General features: G+C 45.6%; 1 protein-coding gene across 9 annotated transcripts in view; it reads left to right on the top strand.

Annotated features, from left to right (window-relative positions):
- Positions 1-17,894, top strand: part of MACF1 (microtubule-actin crosslinking factor 1) — a 342,575-nt gene that overhangs the window by 48,344 nt on the left and 276,337 nt on the right. The window contains exon 1 of one of the 9 annotated variants that reach the window (XM_010862755.1): positions 14,736-15,596. The exons of the other annotated variants lie outside the window; for them this stretch is intronic. Coding sequence (XP_010861057.1) covers positions 15,545-15,596 — 52 coding nt within the window. The 5' untranslated portion in view covers positions 14,736-15,544. Of the gene's footprint in view, positions 1-14,735; positions 15,597-17,894 lie in introns of those variants that run through there. 9 annotated transcript variants of the gene reach the window in all.

Genomic DNA, 17,894 nt, shown 5'->3' with positions numbered 1-17,894 from the left:
CCATAGACGGCAGCCCACCAGGCTCCCCCGTTCCTGGGATTCTCCAGGCAAGAACACTGGAGTGGATTGCCATTTCCTTCTCCAATGCATGAAAGTGAAAAGTGAAAGTGAAGTCGCTCAGTCGTGTCCGACTCTGAGCGACTCCATGGACTGCAGCCTACCAGGCTCCTCTGCCCATGGGGTTTTCCAGGCAAAAGTACTGGAGTGGGGTGCCATCGCCTTCTCCGTAGTAAGAGCTTATATGACACCGATCAAGGGCCACACACTTTATAAATGCTTTGCATGATACCAAGTCATTTAATCCTCACAACTAAATGATGTGGGTACTGTAATTCCCATTTTCCATTTGATGAAACTGAGCAACAGGAAGGCTAAGTGACATGCCCAGGGTCACACAGGTGGTAAGCAGCAGAGCTGGGCTTTACACTGACAAGCAGTTGGCCCTAGAATCTGCACGCACTCTTAACCATCAGGCCACAATCAGTTGTTTAGGATATTTTTACACTTAAGTTCCTCCTGGACTCCTTTCTGTCTCGGGTGTGGCTCAAATAAAGAAAAGCAGAAGCAGCACAACTTATGAGTTGAGCAGTGGTTCTCAAACTTGAGCCGCCATCAGAATCACCCACCCGGAGGGCTTGATAAGACATGGATGGCTGGGCCCCACCCCCAGCTTCTGATTCAGTATGTCTGGGGTTTGGCTTGAGAATTTGTATTTCTAACACGTTCCCAGGAGTTGCTGCTGTTCTGAGACCACTTATGTAGAGTATAGTGTTTGAGAGCACGGACTCTGAGGTTAAGCTACCAGGGTGTGAATCTCAGCTCTACTGTTGAACATGAACTTGAGCAAGTTCCTAAACCTCTCTGAATTTCAGAGCTCATCTGTGAAGTGTCTGTGCTGACAGCACCTACATCATAGAATTCCCCTGGAGACCGAATACATGTAAAGTACTTAGAATGGTGCTGGAAAAAGAAAAGTGAAACTCGGTCAGTTGTGTCTGACTCTGTGACCCCATGGACTATTGTCCAGGGAATTCTCCAGGCCAGGATACTGGAGTGGATAGCCTATCCCTTCTCCAGTGGATCTTCCTGACCCACGAATCAAACCGGGGTCTCCTGCATTGCAGGCAGATTCTTTACTAACTGAGCTATCAGAATGGTGCTTGGCTCATGATAAACATGCAGTGTTAGCTCAGTAGTGGTGATAAAACATGGTTCCTGCCTCTGTAGAGTTTGCAGTCTAGTTACATAGAGACTTAAACCTCATACTTGAAAAGGTGATGTGAAATTAGGTGTTAGCTCACGGGGTTCTGACTCTGACGTACCTTAGAGGTGACGTGTGTGTGTGTTGCAGGGCAGGAGAAGCGGTGAGGGATCAGGAGGAGGAAAGCTACATGGGACCTTTGGAAATAGTGGAAAATTGCATCGTCAGAATTTAGAAAAGTTGGGGTGGTCAATGGTTTTGGTTTTACAACTGAAAAATTGGAGATGGGGAGGTGGTTGGAGAGAGATACAGAGAGAGAGATTGAGAGAGAGATGCTTTCACTCCATACGCCAAAGAGATAACTAACTCCCTCCCGTTTCTCTTAGAGCTGGTAGCTGGTCTGAAGGTGAGGGTGCTGCAGTTTGCTGTTTGTTGGGAACAATGGCTAAGGAAGTGGTTTGCTACTGGTTTCTGAAACTGGACTCTACAACCTTTATCCTCCACAGCTGATTCACATACTTTTGATTCTTGCTGAGAAAGGCAGTTGTTAGATTTGGAAGTTTTCAGATTCCAGAGCCAGCTGGACAGCTGACCCTCTGGTAACTGTTTCCCAAACTTACCAGCCCTCTGTCGCCTCATCTCCCTGGGCCCCGTCTTTTTTACTTTGAAGCAATAGCCTATATTTAGTGAATTAGTCAGTGAGAGGTTGGAGGAGGATTGAGGGGGAGTCTCACCCACCTTCGCGTTCTGGGTGGATGGAGTATCTGGGCCTAGGAACAAGATGTATCCTGCTTAGAGATGTTAACCCCTTCATTGTCAGGCATGCTCAGGTGACAGCTTACACTGCTAAGAATGTGCCTCTAGCTCATGGGTAAGGAAGGAGCCGTGTTTATTTTTGGTTGTCCGGAAGAAAATATTTGGGAGAAGGAGTGGGGAGAAGCTCAGACAGCTCCATTTATGGTTGAGCAATGCTTGGCATTCTACAGAGGGCCCATATGGGCAGTGGGGAAGAGTTCAGCATTCTCATGATCCACCTCTTGCTCTCTCCATTCAGAGATGATCAGGGACACCTCATTAGCCATCAGAGTGGGTCAAGGATTCCTTGGCGTGACAGGAGCCTCACCCTCACATCCTGGGCGTCTTCTGCTCCACCAACCTGCTGAATCACCACCTAGGAATGGCAGTAGCCAGGTTGCCACCTGGAGCGCTCTTGGCACAGTGCACTGTTGACTGGTCCTGGTCTCCTAGACACGGCTTGGGCCTCTCCAGGCCTGTTGGAGTGAGAGTCTGGGTCTTAGCTCCCCCTCCGGCTTGTTCCACAAGGCAGTGACCTACTTTTCAGAGACAATTAAGTGTTTGTGAGCAGAAGAAGGCGGTGACCCGAGTGAAGGTGAACGAGAGCTGCATTAAACAAACACCATTGGGAATTAACTTTTCTTTTGGTCTTACATAGCAGGGGCCCACCTCGGTCCAAATGGAATGGCTGACCAGGCTGATGTAGGGGGCCGGATTCCAGATGCTTATCCAGAGAGCCAGCCAACCCTGAATTCTCATTTCTTCCACCCATGTACTTTAATATAAGAAATTGCCTTTTATAGTCTTTGTACCCTTTGTCTTTGGGGTGATAGGGGCAGACTTGGAAAGAAATTGGGGCTCTTAGAGTGAGTCAGCGCTCTGAGCCAGCGGTTCCTTCTGGTGGCAATGTTCTGTTTCATTTGTAGCCCCTCTGAGAGGACCTGAATCTCTCTCTTTTTGTACAGGCTGCGATAATAAGCTGGATGGGAGCCCAGATCTTTAGGGAATGAGTGAGTAGCTTGTTTAGGTTTTCCTGTCCTTGTGGGAAGACAGGGTGTAGATTCAGTTTTTGCAGTGAAAGGAAGTGAACTCACTTTTCTCTGTCCTGGATGTCACTTACCTTATTAGCAGACCCCGACTTCTGCTTCCCTGTTGAAAGTGATGATTGTGCTCTAGTTTCACCCTTAACTGTTGTAAGTTAGCACTGGGGGAGGATCCAAGGCCCTAAGATGAGAAGGACAGTGACTCTTGTCCTACACTAGCTGGCTCCAGGATCCTGAGGGAATTGCAAGTAGGCAGTTTCTTAAACTTTTATTTTCAGCAACTCCACACACGACAACTCCCCAAATCTCCCTGTTACTAAAAAGAAGAGTTACTGATGTTCTACCCAGAGATCCAGATCAAATCTTAAAGTCCAGGAAGGAAGACGTTAAGAGAACTCAACCTTAACCATTCTCTGACTGGAATTTCTTCTGACAGTCTTTGAAGTGCTGGCCCCATTTGAAGAACTAGTTTACGTATCAGAGCAGGGCTTGGAAGGCAGCATGGCATCAGTATTGGTCTTGGCTGATGGCTGAGCTTCTTGGGGAAGAGTATTTGAGGTGACCTGAAGTTGCCCCCCTCCTCCTAGGAACCCCAGAGTCTGGTTGCAACCTGCTTTCTTCTGTTTCTCCCATCCTTTTATGCCCAGGAAACCTTGTCTCTGCTTGTTTCCTGGCCTCTCAGCCCCTGGGTGGTGTCGTTGCCCTGCCTCCCTGTCCTATACGTGGCGCTTGCCCTGGGGCTCTCAGGTCTCTTTCTTTCTGCCACAGTTTCCTGTCCTTTCCCCCAGCCGGGCCCATGTTCACTTGCCCAGGCAGCTGCTGAGTTCTCATGGCATTGTGCAAATGGGCTCTGTCACAGGTTTATGAGCTCCAGCCACAGCTTGGCTCTCCACCCTGCCCTGAAATCTCTCTGTTCCCTCCTGGGTGACTCCCATTCCTTCTCCTTACAGCAGCTCTTTCAGGCTTTCACCACTCTCCTCCAGCTTGCTGCTCCACCCACCTTGTGAACTTTCAGCAAGCCATTTAGCCTCTTGCTTTCCGTAGGTCTGCCTCTCAGCTTATCTGTCTCTTCCTCACCTCATTCCTCCTTTTTTCAGAGGCAGCCTCTGGGCATGTGCATAGTTTGTATTCTAAGTCTCTCCCCTTCTAGAGACTCTTCATAAGTATGTTCAAGTTGTCTTCATCCTAAGGAAAAGAAAATTTTTAAGCTTTTTCCAACAAACTTATTCCATCTAACTCTGCTTTTTATTTTTTAACTACTAAACCTCTTTAATAGTCTTTCTTACATTCCTCTAGTCATCTTGACCCACCATGACATAGCTCTTGTGCCCACCAGTCCAGCAGAAATCACTCCCACTTAGGATGACCTACTTGCAGAACTCAGTATTTCTCTTCAGTTCTCACGTTTGACCTTGTTGCAGCTTTTGACACTATATTCCGGCCTTTCTTTCCCCTTCATTGTGTGCTTTCCCTGGATGAGTTTACCTACACTGGTGATTTCATTTATCAACATTGTCTACCTGTTCAGTGATGACTCTCAAATCCAAACCTCTGAATATGAACTTTCCCTCGAGGTCCAGACTTGTCTTATCAAATGACTCCTGCCCTCTTCCACTTTGGAGTCTGTAGAAGTTCTAATATAACATATCCAAAACCATGCTTATCCTCATTCCCCTTTTTTCTCTTCCCAAACCTGCTTCTCTTCCTGTATGTGCTGTGCTTAGTTGCTCAGTCGTGTCTGACTCTTTGTGACCCCATGGACTGTAGCCCGTCAGGCTCCTCCGTTCATGGAGATTCTCCAGGCAAGAATACTGGAGTGGGTTGCCATGCCCTCCTCCAGGGGATCTTCCCAACCCAGGGACTGAACCCATGTCTCATGCGTTGCTGTTGGATCCTTTACTGTCTGAGCCACCAGGAAAGCCCTCTCCTGTATACCCTGTCTCATATACCAGTATCACTCTCTACCTGTTTGCTGCAGCGGGGAAACTCAGGTTTGCTTGTTTCTTGTCTTCCTTTAATTTCCACATCTGATTGGACACTAAGTACTGTTGGTCTCAACTCATGTTGAGTTCCAGCTCAACATGCATCCTTTCCCTTCCATTCACCCTGGATGGACCCACAGCCCTGTTTTAGACCCTCATCATCTTTGGCTTTCTGTCAATGATCATGCCATATCTCTTCTTAAAATCTCCAGTGCTCACTGCCTTCTGTTCCTCCACAGGGTAGAGTTCAGACTTGGCATGGGTGTGATTCTCAGTTGTGTCTCTTGTTTATGCTGTTTCCTATGCCTTGGATGTTCTTTCTATTTAATCAGCTTCCCAGTTCCTATTCATGTTGTTAAGTAATCTTTCATCTCAGCTAGAATGAACTGGCTTTTTATGGTGTTCAAGCTTATTTTCTTCTACCCCAGCCAGGAAAAATTTGATTTAGCTCCTCATCTGAGTTTCCATGGTACTTTATATATCCCTTGTGGTAGTATTTATCTCCTTGTTTTACAGCTGTCTATTTAATTGGCTCCTTTAGAACATGAGTTTGTTGAAGGCAGACTGTGCCTTCTTCATCCTTGGTTCCTTGGCGGGGCTGAAACAATTAGTTGAATTCATGAGCTGTATATGAAGTTCTTGCTATCTCCAGATAAAGGATGTTTGCGAAGTCTAAAAGAGCTGTGCTACGTTAGATATTGTGATATAACCTGCCCTACTCTTTATTTCACAGAGTACCCATGTTTACTGCATGGAGTTTATAAAATAATAAGCAAAATTATAAAATTAAAGTCACCTAAAATCCCACCACTTTTGGATAATCACTGTAAATATTTCGGTATATTTTCTTTCAGACATTGTCTTCTGCTAACGTATGTATATGTAAATACATATTTTGTAAAAATATACTGTTTGTAACTTGTTCAAAACCCAAGGTGAAAGTCTTTCAGTGTCAAAAATATGTGCTTCTGTCATAGTTTATCTTGCTGTGTGTGGCCCAGTGGTACTTGAGATAGCCCCCTATTGTTGGACTTTAAGGTAATTTTGCATCGTTTGATGTTATAAACATTGAAACAAATATACTTTGTACGTGTGTGTATTTGCACATTTAGCCACAAATTTTATATAAATTCCTAGGAGTGAAATCACTGTGTTAAAAGTTATTGGACACTTAAAAAAATTTTAGATACGTTTTGTTCAACCTCGCTCCATAAAAACTTATACATGTGGTTGAGTTTTTATACTTCATTGAGATTCCCACCCCCTCAACCCCTGTTGCCGTGGTAGGTTTTGTGTTTCTGTCCAGAGGTTTATCTATTGAAATGATTGAATAAAGGCTGTGTTTTAGGAAGATTATCTAGCAGCATGGGCAACATGGGTTGGGTGAGAAGAAGGGAAATCCATTTTTTTTTTTAAAGCTATTTTAGCAAACCAGGTGAGAAGTAGTGAGAATTAGACAGGAGAGGCTGACTGTTGAATAAAGAAGGTGACTATGAGAGGTATTTGGAAGGACTGATAGGACTTGATAGTGGGTTAGGCGAAGGATGGTGCTGTTACTCAGAGTGGGAAATTCAAAGGAGGCATTGATGTGAGGAGGAAGGATGTGGATTCACTTTTAATAACTGGAGATCTAGTTGCTATGGCATACTCAGGTGGAAATGCCCCCAGGCAGCAGGAGAGATGCAGGGCTCACTCTCCTCAGCCTCACCTTTAAACCCTCCCTCCCCTGGTAAACAAACTCCCTCGATGTGGAAGCCAGGCAGGGCTGCCTTTCTGAAGCATCTTCATTGTGTCTGCCATACAGCCTCCTACACACTGTTCACAACCCACCTCAAAGTCCTCTAGGAAACCTTCTCCCATCACCCCCTGGAAGTTAGTTCCTAGATTCCTAAATGCTCATGGTCATTTGAAAAACTTATTTATTTGTCGTTATTTAGTTATTTGGGGTCTTCATTGCTACGTGCGGGCTTTCTCTAGTTGTGATGATCAGGGGCTGCTCTTCTCTGCGATGCCCAGGCTTCTTATTGCAGTGGCTTCTCTCGTCGTGGGGCACAGGCTCTAGAGGCCGGGTCAGTAGTTGCGGTGCACAAGCTTTAGTTGCTCTGCAGTATTTGGAATCTTCCTGGGCCAGGGATCAAACCCATGTTCCGCTGCATTGGCAGGGGTATTCTTAACCACTGGACCACCAGGGAAGTCCCTCCCCAAGATTCTCAAGAGTAGTTTATATCTGACCTTTAGCTTTTAAACCCCTCTATGCTGCTGAAATTGCTGTTGTCAAATCAAGGTCACCAATCATCTCCTAATTGCCAAATCCAATGGCAATTTTTCAACCCTGATCTTACCTGACCTTTCTGTGGTGTTTGACACTATGAAATTAAACACTCCATCCTCCTTGAAAGCTCTCCTTCCCTAACCTTTTATGACCTATGATTTTCTTCCTTCATTTACAGGTTTATCTTCCATTAAACAAGGTGCTTTCTAGGATCTGTCTGACCCTCTATACAGTTTTCTCAAATGACTTGATTCATACTCATGGCTTCAATCTCTGGGTCTGATCTCTCTCCTGAGCTCCTGACACTTGTCTTGGAGCGCTGGAGGGCTTCTTTTGGATGCTGACTGTACAGTTACCTTTTACTCAACATGTTATAAACTGAACCCTTTGTCTTCTTCCCGGGAAGCCTGCTTTGTTGTTGTTGTTTAGTGGCTAAGTTGTGTCTGTCTTTTACGTCCCATGGGCTGTATCCTGCCAGGCTCCTCTGTCCATGGGATTTCCCAGACGAGAATACTGGAGTGGATTGCCATTTCCTTCTCCAGGGGATATTCCTAACCCAGGGATCAAACTTTCATCTCCTATATTGCCAGGTGGATTCTTTACCACTGAGCCACCAATGAAGCCCAGGAAACCTGCTATTCCTCTATTTATTTAAGGCCCTGTCTTCTACCCAGTCACACAAGTGACTTGGAGATTTTCTCTCTCTTGGTCCATCTACCCCATCCCACCTTAACTCAAGTAAAACAGTGATCAAATGCTGTATAATTCTACTCTCACATTCTTTTCTTTGTTCCCCATCCTCAATGCTACTTACTTAGAGTCTATTATTCCTCAGCATTTCACATAGCAGTGTCATAACCAGTCTCCCTCCCTTCTGTCTTGCTTCCCTCCTTTTCAATAGTGCTGAATGCTCTTCGTAGTCACTCCCAAGCTTAAACCCTTTCTATGGCTTTCCCTTGCCTTCAGGATGAGATATGGTTTCGTGACCATGGCATGCCAAGCTTACATATCCTGCCATCATTCTTCCAGGGCAGAGTGTACCGTGCACGCTATCCATGTCAAACTATTTTAAGTTCCTTAAATACATCATGTTCTCTCACGTTTCTACTTTGTTTCCTCTGTCTAGACACTCCTGTCCCCATCAGTCTAATTCTCTCTGGCCCTGAAGTCCCGGTTCCAGCATCGTCTCCTCCGGGAAGCCTTCCCCGGTCTCTCATGTTTCCACATGCACCTTCATCGGCGTCAGCTGTACTATATTGTGTTTGGTTCACTGGCTTGTCTCCAGCACCAGAGTGTAAGCTGCTTGAGGGAAGAGCACCCATTTCCTTCATCTCCATCCTCCGTGCTCTACAAATTTGGCACAGGGCAGACACAGCAAGGGTAGGCTTGCGGAACGTATGAATGACTGTGTGAGAAGGTTAAAGTTATCAGTGGCGGTGCTGGGATCAGGATTCAGAATCTCAAATTCCTGGCTTTTAAACACTCATTTTTTGGTTAGGTAACATGTTCACATAATTGAATATTCAAAAGGTACAAAATAACATATAGTGAAACATCTTTTCTTAACCCACCCTTTTTTAAACCCAGCCACTCTTTTCCTCTCCCTGAAGAGTATTATCAGTTTCTTGTGTTTCCTTTCAGAGATGATGTGTGCATTTAGTCCTTCACATATCTTATGATTAAGAAATTAATTTGGCAAATATTTATTGACTACTTACCATGTGCCAGGTACAATGCTAGGCTCTAGGGGTAAACAGTGAACAAAACAAATAAAAATCCCTGCCTTTATGGAACCTAAATTCTTTTTTTTTTTTCTGGAATCTAAATTCTATATATTCTTCCTCCTTCCTCTTTTTAAAATACGTAAATTAGAAGTAACATACATGTTACTCTGACATTTTGTTTTGCTTATTGTATCTTGAAGATGAGTTCACATCAGTACGTTAAAGCCTTTTTCCTTCCACGCTTATTATTCTGTTGTATAGATGCATTCTCATTTAGCCACCTTTTTCCTTCCACGCTTATTATTCTGTTGTATAGATGCACTCATTTATTTAGCCACTTCCCTATTGACGGGTGTTTAGGGCACTGACAGTCTTTTGCTTTTCTTGTCGTTCAGTTGCTAGATCATGTCTGACTCCTTGGCTCTTATGAAATGCTGAAATGAAAAACTTCATTGTACACTGGTCATTTTATGTATGTATATCTTTAGGAAAAATTCTTAGGTGTGGAATTGTTGTATCAGAGGAGGCATATTTGTAAATTTGATGGATGGTTTCATCCATTGCTTTGATTTTTTATGATGACTATTTCAAGCATATAAGCAAGTACAGACAATACTTCAGCATATACATATATGCCCACTACTCATTAAACAGGTGTTGACACCCTCATTGAGATTCTGTCTACTAGGTGCTTCTAGCACCTCCTTAACGTTGGAGGGTATTCCAGCAGAATCTGGAGTGCCTTATCTTAGATTCGGATTAAGTGGTTTCTTAGAGCTCATCCCTGCCATCCTGGAGTCACCACTAAGCAGTGTATCTTGAACTTAAAAATATATATGCATAACCTCATTGTTAGCAAACGATAGCTTCAGAGGAAAATTCCATTGTGTTATTTTTAGTACCTGGAATCTGACTCTTAAAAATGTTTATTTGTCTCCTTCCTCTGCTCAAAAGCAGCAAAGAAATGCTACTGGAAGTTGGTGGCCTGTCTTTCTGGAGACTTGTTTTATTTGCTGGTCGAGGAGGCCAGGCGAATTGAGCCAGAAGCACACCAGCACCCCCTCTCCCCCTTTGGCAGGTGCCTGCCTTTAACTGACGTGGAGGTGTAGCAGTGTCCTTAGTGTGGGTCCTGATGGAGCTGATGAGAGAAACTGTTCTTGAAGGGAGGAAGCTATTGATCTCTCTCTATTATACCTACATACCTGTAACTGTTTCAGTAGGCCTTTTTTTTTTTTTTGGTCTGCATTGCATGGCATGTGGGATCTTAGTTCCCAAACCAGGGATCAAACCCATGCCCCCTGCATTGGAAGCATGGAGTTTTTAACTATTGGACCACCAGGGAAGTCCCTTAGTTGGCTTTTGTTGAAATTAATTTCCTTCCTTCCCTTCCCTCTGCTCGAGACCTATAACTGCATTCCAGGGGTAGGTGACTCTTGATTCTGATCTTTTTCTTAGGTCCTCAGAGTGTCCAGCAATGAGGCTTTCACATTTTATGGTTTTATAGACATAGTTTCAGGTAGGTCTGAGGTTATGCAGGTGCAGATTCTCCCTAAAAGCAGGTGTTTCTGCCTTCCCTTCCAATTGCTCAGTCCTTTTTACCTTGTTTGGACTTGTACTTTCATGTAATCACCATCAGTTCAGTTCAGTTCAGTTGCTCAGTCTTGTCCGACTCTTCGCGACCCCATGAATCACAGCACGCCAGGCCTCCCTGTCCATCACCAACTCCTGGAGTTTACTCAAACTCATGCCCATCATGTCAGTGATGCCATCCAGCCATCTCATCCTCTGTCATCCTCTTCTCCTGCCCTCAATCCTTCCCAGCATCAGGGTCTTTTCCAATGAGTCAACTCTTCGCATGAGGTAGCCAAAGTATTGGAGTTTCAGCTTCAACATCAGTCCTTCCAGTGACTTGGAGGTGTAGCAGTGTCCTTAGTCTGGGTCCTGATGGAGCTGATGAGAGAAACTATTCTTGGAGGGAGGAAGCTGTTGATCTGTCTCTATTACACCATATAATATGGTATAATATGGTAATCACCATAGGGAGGAGAGAATGCATGGGTTGCACCTATTTCTCCGTGGACCACACAACCAAAAAGAAAAGGATCAAGGAGAGAGAGCTGGGTTGAGAGTCCCTGGCCTAAAGCACAAACCCCTTTTAAGTCCATTGTCAAACCCTGTAGTATAGGTTTGACCACACAAAGTGCCTCTCCAGGCCACGGGCGAGCACAGGGTGGGCAGAACTCTTTGGACTTGCACTTAATTCCTGTTAAAGCCTCTTGTGGTCCTGCTATTTCAGTCCTTTCCTCTAAGCAAGAGGTCTGACTCTTTTTGTGTGTGTCATCTTCGGCATTGTCTATTACCTACGACATTCACATCACTGGAGATTGGTCTTTTAAATTTTGCCAGTTGGATAGAGTAACATAAAATGGGTTAAATTTGATAAATCTGAGTTGTCTGTTACTCTTGAAACTGAGTATTTCTTTGTGTATTTTTAAAAATTTATTTATTTGATTGGAGGATAATTATAATATTGTGATGGTTTTTGCCATATGTCACTATGAGTTGGCCATAGGTAGACATGTGTCCCCTCTATCCTGAACCCCCCCCTTCTGTTCCTCAGCCCTGCAGCCTTGGCCCCAGGGACAAGCCTTCTTCAGATGGCAAACTCATTTTCTCTCTAGTGGCCCAGCAGGACAAGGTGTAATTCAACCCCACGCTCCATCAGACACTGCTGCCAGGGGAGATAATGGAGAAAGTGATCTTTGTTGCTCCCTGAATAGGACTATGAACCTGGCACCTGCTTTTGTTACTGGCTTGTTAAGTCACTGGAGACATTTTTCTTGTCTTCAGCTGCTTTGGGGTAACAGTGGCAACTGGCTGTCAGGGTATCAGTTCTGCTTCAAAGAAAATGATGTCTTTAAAGCAGCTTTACCTTTTGTGCCTCTTGTCTTCAGGGCTGGTGTTGGGAATGAGCAGTTGGGCCTTCACTTTGACCACCCATGACCCTCATCTTCTCTGGTCCTGAGGAAAGATTCCTTCCTTTTTCCTCTGGCTTTCTCGTTAGACTCTGAGTTCCGTGTTCCAGGCACATGGGTCAGGGCCTGGTGCATGGCAAGTATGCAGCAGCTATGTGTGGAATGGGTGAATTCCTTACACTGTGCAGATTTAGGGTCACTGACCCTGGTGACGAGAGGGTGACATTTATTTTTAAGGGAAAGGTTGCCTTTCCCTTAAAAGGAATACGGAAGGTCTGGGTTTCTGGGAGGTTTTGGAAACTGTGGGAACTCCAAGATAGGACTTGTTCTGTCCTTTGGGCTTAGAACATTCCCCTCAGCTGAAACTCTGCTGGCAGACTTGCTGTCCTGTTTCAGGAATAATATCCTGAACCTGACTCAGACCTCTCCACCCAGGGTCCGACGTCCCTGAGCCCACCCGAGGGCAGGGCAGGTATCCTTTTTAACTGTCATCCTGTCACCACAGAGTCACCGTGCGTGAGGACCACACCTCGTGCACTGAGTCTGGACTTCCTGATCTGCCTGCGTCCAGTCCAGTCCCACTCAGCCCTTAGGTGTCTGTGCCTTTTAAAGGCTGTTGGAGACAGCAGGGCTTTTTTCCCCTTTGTCAGCAGTTGGCCAGAGTGCCTGTTAGACTGCCAGGTCCTGAGCCTTTCACATTTTGTCTGTCTCTGTCTGGGACTTAGGGCAGAATCGCTTACCACTTGAGGTTGCCTCTCACTGTTCACCATTGTGGGACCTATGAGAATAAAAGATGAAGGGCCACGAAGATCACAGAGAGGTGCTGGATCATGGTGCTTTGAAATGCTCTGATTCTAGTGAAAGGCCCTTGGTGTGCAAGAAAGCAACTGGAGTCCAGGCCATTGTCCCCCCTCCCCTCTTCCCGAGAGCCTCAAGTTGGAACCATCCCTCACTTCAGGATTCTAAACATCCTTGTTTTTGTTTAATTTTTATCTGATAAAAGGTTATTAATTTCAGTGGTGAAACACACAGAGGAAATGACAGACTAACATGTGTTGTCTTTTAAGTGCACTTAGTGTAAGTGGCTATTTTAAAAGTCAGTTGTTCCTGCTGTCAGATCCCTGTTGTCTGGCCTGCTTTCCTCCCTTAGGTGGGAGGAGTCTCGGATAGAATTTTACAGGGACATTGTTCCTTCCAGTACTTAAATTCAGACTGTCCCTTGTTAACTGCTTTCAGATCTTGACACAGACGAGGTCTTAGAAATCAGTTCAGAGGTTCTTTACCTGTGGTTCACTGACCCCTCTCCACTTGTAAACAAAAGTTTGGCAGTAGGTGAATATGTGCCTTTTCCTAGGGAGAGTAGCTTTAGTTTTCATCAGGTTCTCACTGGAGTTTGTGGCTTAAAACAAGAACTACCATTTTATAGGAATTTGGAGCTCCTGCTCACATGGCTCGTTTAATGGCAAAGTTGGATCTTGAGAGAAATTCTGGAATCCAGGTATCATGACTCTGTAACCAAAGTTCTTTCCACTGCGCTCTCTTATCCACGCTCTTCCAGGAGAAATAGTAGAATAAAGCCAGGGAACCAGGCACATGTGATCTGAACTGTTATTTATTGTTTGCCTTTTGCATCCACAGCTTCATTTCATGGATGAGGAATCCAAGGCACCTGGTCTGTGACCTCAAACATAGTTTGGTTCTCACAGTAGTGTGTCTTGGAATCTATAGTCACTTTTGAGCACATATGTATTTACCGTATCCGACCGTCTCTTATGCTTTGTAAGCATAAGAGCTTTTTATGCTTTTAACCTTGCCCATTAAAATGGTTCTTTGAAAAAAGGAACCACGTGTCACGTCCCCCCAACTCCTAACATTCAGATCTGCATAGTAGCTGGCTACCTTGTCGGCACAGTTAACCAACTAGTAACAACAGAAGGCACAAAAGCTTGGGTTGGTTATTTTTATTATCCAAAGATTTTCCCTTTCCATTTTCTTGGCAGCTGTTAATGTTATTTAGCCTGATCTTTTCAAGTAGACATACTCCCTTTTCTCTTTGTTTTCACAATGCTACTTATACAGTTTCTGCACCTTGCATCCAGCCCGCATCGTTGGGAGTTCTACCACATCACTGAATGGCAGCCTACCTGGCAGGTTACTCTGGAAAACTTCAGACTTGGGAGAGAGGTATCTCTCTTATGAGGGGTTGTTCATTGGATTCTGACTCTGTTGTTAGCACTCATGGGTGCTTAGCTCAGGTCTGTGAACTATAGGTTCTTTTCATGCTGTCTTACTGACCTGTAATGCAACTTTTGGACAGATTGCTTAACTTCTATTTTCTCATCTGTAATGGAAAATTTGCAGTTACTTTCCTAAAAACACTTTCAAAGGTGAGTATAACAATGCAGATGAACCACTTTGTATTTCTTACATCAAAGATGCTAAGAAGTTTGAGGATTTCTTCCCTTTAATTATAATCTGTGCAGATTGTCCTAAGAGCCTGTGACAGTTAGGGCGAGTTATGTTTTTGAGGCTGATGGAATAGAAAGAAATTTGCATCCGCTACTGATGTCACTAAAGCAAACTAAAAACAAGTAAGCGGTGGTGGTGGTTTAGTCGTTAAGTCGTGCACCACTCTTTTGCGACCCCACGAACCATAGCCTGCCAGGCTCCTCGAACCATGGGACAAGAATACTGAGGTGGGTTGACATTTCCTTCTCCAGATGATCTTCCAGACCTAGGAATCGAACCCGCATCTCCTGCACTGCAGATAAATTCTTTACCGCTGAGCCACCAGGGAAGCCCAAAAACAAATTAGCTGAGTGAAATACTGCCCTAAAGTCGGGAGCATGCAGGTTGTGTCTGGGCTGCGTTTTCTTCCTTGTTTTGGGGGAAGGTCTTGCCTCCCTGAGTTAGGCTTTTAGCACTCCCACAGCAGTTTCTCCTTCTTTGCCTGCTTTGGACTGTGTTCCTATGAAGCGTCTCCTCTGTATATGGCTGTATTCTGGTCTGTAAACATGACTGCTGTGAGCACGGTGCAGAGTTGGTTGTTTATTTTGTAAAACCTGTCTCATTGCCATGTGATATTTGCCCAGGAACTCCTGTTGTGGTGACACTCTGTGGCGAGTGTGGCCCTTTAAAGGTTTCTTTCTCCGATGTTAAGACGAGCCCTTCACTGGTGTCCTGAGAAGCATTTAAGCCTCTCTCCCTAGAGTTTAAACCAGAGGAGCAGTAATCCCAGTGGAGTCTGGGACAGGGTCTAACGGGAAGGTGGCAGATGAGGTGGCAGATGACAGGCAGGGGCTGCTGTGGTCTCCCGCCTCATTTGCACAGAGGAGGGGCGGGCCTCTCTGGGGAGGTATTTCCGCTCATTGCAACAAATGAGGGCGCACAGAAGGCTGCAATGTAATGAGGCTACCCTGTGACGTCACTTGCAAGTGTGGTCAAAGTCCAGCTCTTGGGGGCTAGGAGACGCAGTGGAGCTCTCCCTTCTCAGCTGTCACCGTGATATGGTGCCTGCTTCCAGCCACTGAGCCGCCGCAGCTGGGCCGGGGCATGAATGCTTACAAGTACCAGAAGTTCCTGGAGGGGCTCAATAACCTGAGAGGTATCGCAGGACTCTTGGCTCCACGCCTCCTGTCCTTACTGGTTGTGAACAGTTGCTGTGGTGTGTGTTGTATGGGATCTTTACTCTCCATCAATCCGTAGGGGCTTAGAACGCCCCCTGACTCAGAGCCAGCATAGTTTTTCCTGGGTTTGGGCAATGGCATAGGAGGGGTAGGGTTTGTAAATGTGAGAGTGGGAGACGGGAGTGGATCCTCTCAGTACTCCAGTTGCAGCCCGTTCTCTTGCTTGAATGGGCACTAAAGCCACGTTCGGCCTCGAGCTCAGCAGTGTTCAGGGCGCTCCCCGGCAAGGCAGGTGGAGGGCTCCTGCCTTGGGCTCTGCGGCCCCACCTTGGTGCACCTGGGGCTCTTGGGCCAGGTTTTCCTCTTGCCTGTGTCTGCAGTGAGTCAGAGCCCTGTCTGGAGAGAGCAGGGAGTCGGGATGGCTGTGGGGGGGTGGAATGCTGGTTGGTGTGGTGGAGATGCCATTGTAAAGGGTAAATCAATGACTTTAAAGGGGGCAACTTTTTACTAAAATAATATTTACAGGGAGTAGTGTTTGCTTTGCAAGGTTGGCAGACTTTTCATTGATTATAGATGAGAAAAATACTCCCAGATATGATGATGCAAGGCTCTTCTTGGGTATTAAGGAGGAAAATGAATGCAATCTTTTTACTTCCCCCTTTTTCATTAATAGGTAGTTTTATTTTCTGTTTAAAAGGGTGCTTGAACCCTCCCTGTTTCATCAGCAGTCAGGGTTCTGGACCCAGAGTGACCATGGGGTGTGGAAAGAGTTGGGGGAAATCGAGGGAAAGGGTGAAGCTGCCTCCTTCGGGGTAGGGGGGAGTGGCAGGAGATCTGCTCTCACATCCTGCCAGGGCCTCTTTAGATATTTCACTTTCTTTCATTATCTGTAGAGTAACAGTTTCCTGATGCTGGGAAAGATTGGGGGCAGGAGGAGAAGGGGATGACAGAGGACAAGATGGCTGGATGGCATCACTGACTCCATGGACATGGGTTTGGGTGGACTCCGGGAGTTGGTGATGGACGGGGGGCCTGGCGTGCTGCGGTTCATGGGGTTGCAAAGAGTCGGACATGACAGAGCGACTGAACTGAACAGTTTCTAAAAGAACATAAATGTGAGGAGCTTTGTATGCTACAAAGGGATATACATCCATAAAGTATTCTTCCATTGGTCTCTATCTTCTCTTCCCCTTTCTCTTCCCAGTGCCATACAAACATTTTTTTTCCAGAACTTCCAACAGCTGGAGCCAATCCCTTTGGGGTTGAGGGCTCTTCGAGCTCATCAGTCATCAGATGGGTCTTAGCAATAATGAGCAACATCAACTGTTCCTTTCCTGTCAAAGGAAGTTTTGAGAGAACAGAAAGAGCCGGAACTCCTTCATCCAGACCCATGCGGAAGAGATGGCAGGTTGGGCCAGAAACCAGTGGTGCTTCTCAGTGACTGCCAGTTCTGGGCCTTGCTGGGGACTGGATGAAGGAATGTGCAGGACTGTACCCTTGTCCCATACAAGAGCCCCTTTTCTTGCCCTCTTCTCTGTCCTAGAGAATCCTTCTACATTCCCGGATATGAAGCCCACTCAACAGCAGGATCCTCTTCCCTTGGAAGGGTTATCACATTTAATTAATCTGCATATTCCTTCAGGAGCAGAAAAGCCTCAGAGTAGGAATCCCAGACCTCTCCTTGGGCACTGAGCTCCTTAATGTAGCTCTATTCCCTGTTATCCTTAGTGTCATTCTTCTGATAAAAGGCCAGAGCTTTCTATAGATTTATGGGTGGTGGGTGGAAACTACTGGAGGTCAACATAACTTTTCCTTTTGATTCCCCTTTTGTCAAGGGCTTAGAGGAGCAGTGACCCACACTAGGATAGCCACAGCCTATGTGGATCAGGTTTAGTAGTGACCTAAGTGGATTCCTGACGTTCTCAGGAGACCATGCCGCTCATAACTCTGCCCACCTCTGCCGTATGTGTGTGCTTCAGGAACAAAGGGCAGGTATGAGGGCTGAGAGCACTTCTTGTTTTCCTCCCATAAAACATGCATGGGGGAAGGAGGCCTTTTTTACTCCCTGAATAGGAGTTGCTTTGGTCCCCAATGTCCTCTAACTCTCCTGACTTTATCTGGGGGCTAATGGGACAAGTAGCTCTTGATCTGATCATCTCAGGGCTGTAGATGTTAAAAGTTACATACACCCTACATACAAAGGTTATTTTTGCTTTTGGAGGAGGTTATATTGAAACCAGCTTGGCAATCATCTGTTTTCTCAGTTCACCTATAAA

Source organism: Bison bison, unplaced genomic scaffold, assembly GCF_000754665.1.
Source record: "Bison bison bison isolate TAMUID 2011002044 unplaced genomic scaffold, Bison_UMD1.0 scf7180017864484, whole genome shotgun sequence".
NCBI lineage: Eukaryota > Metazoa > Chordata > Mammalia > Artiodactyla > Bovidae > Bison > Bison bison.
This window is presented reverse-complemented; position numbering and strand designations above follow the sequence as displayed.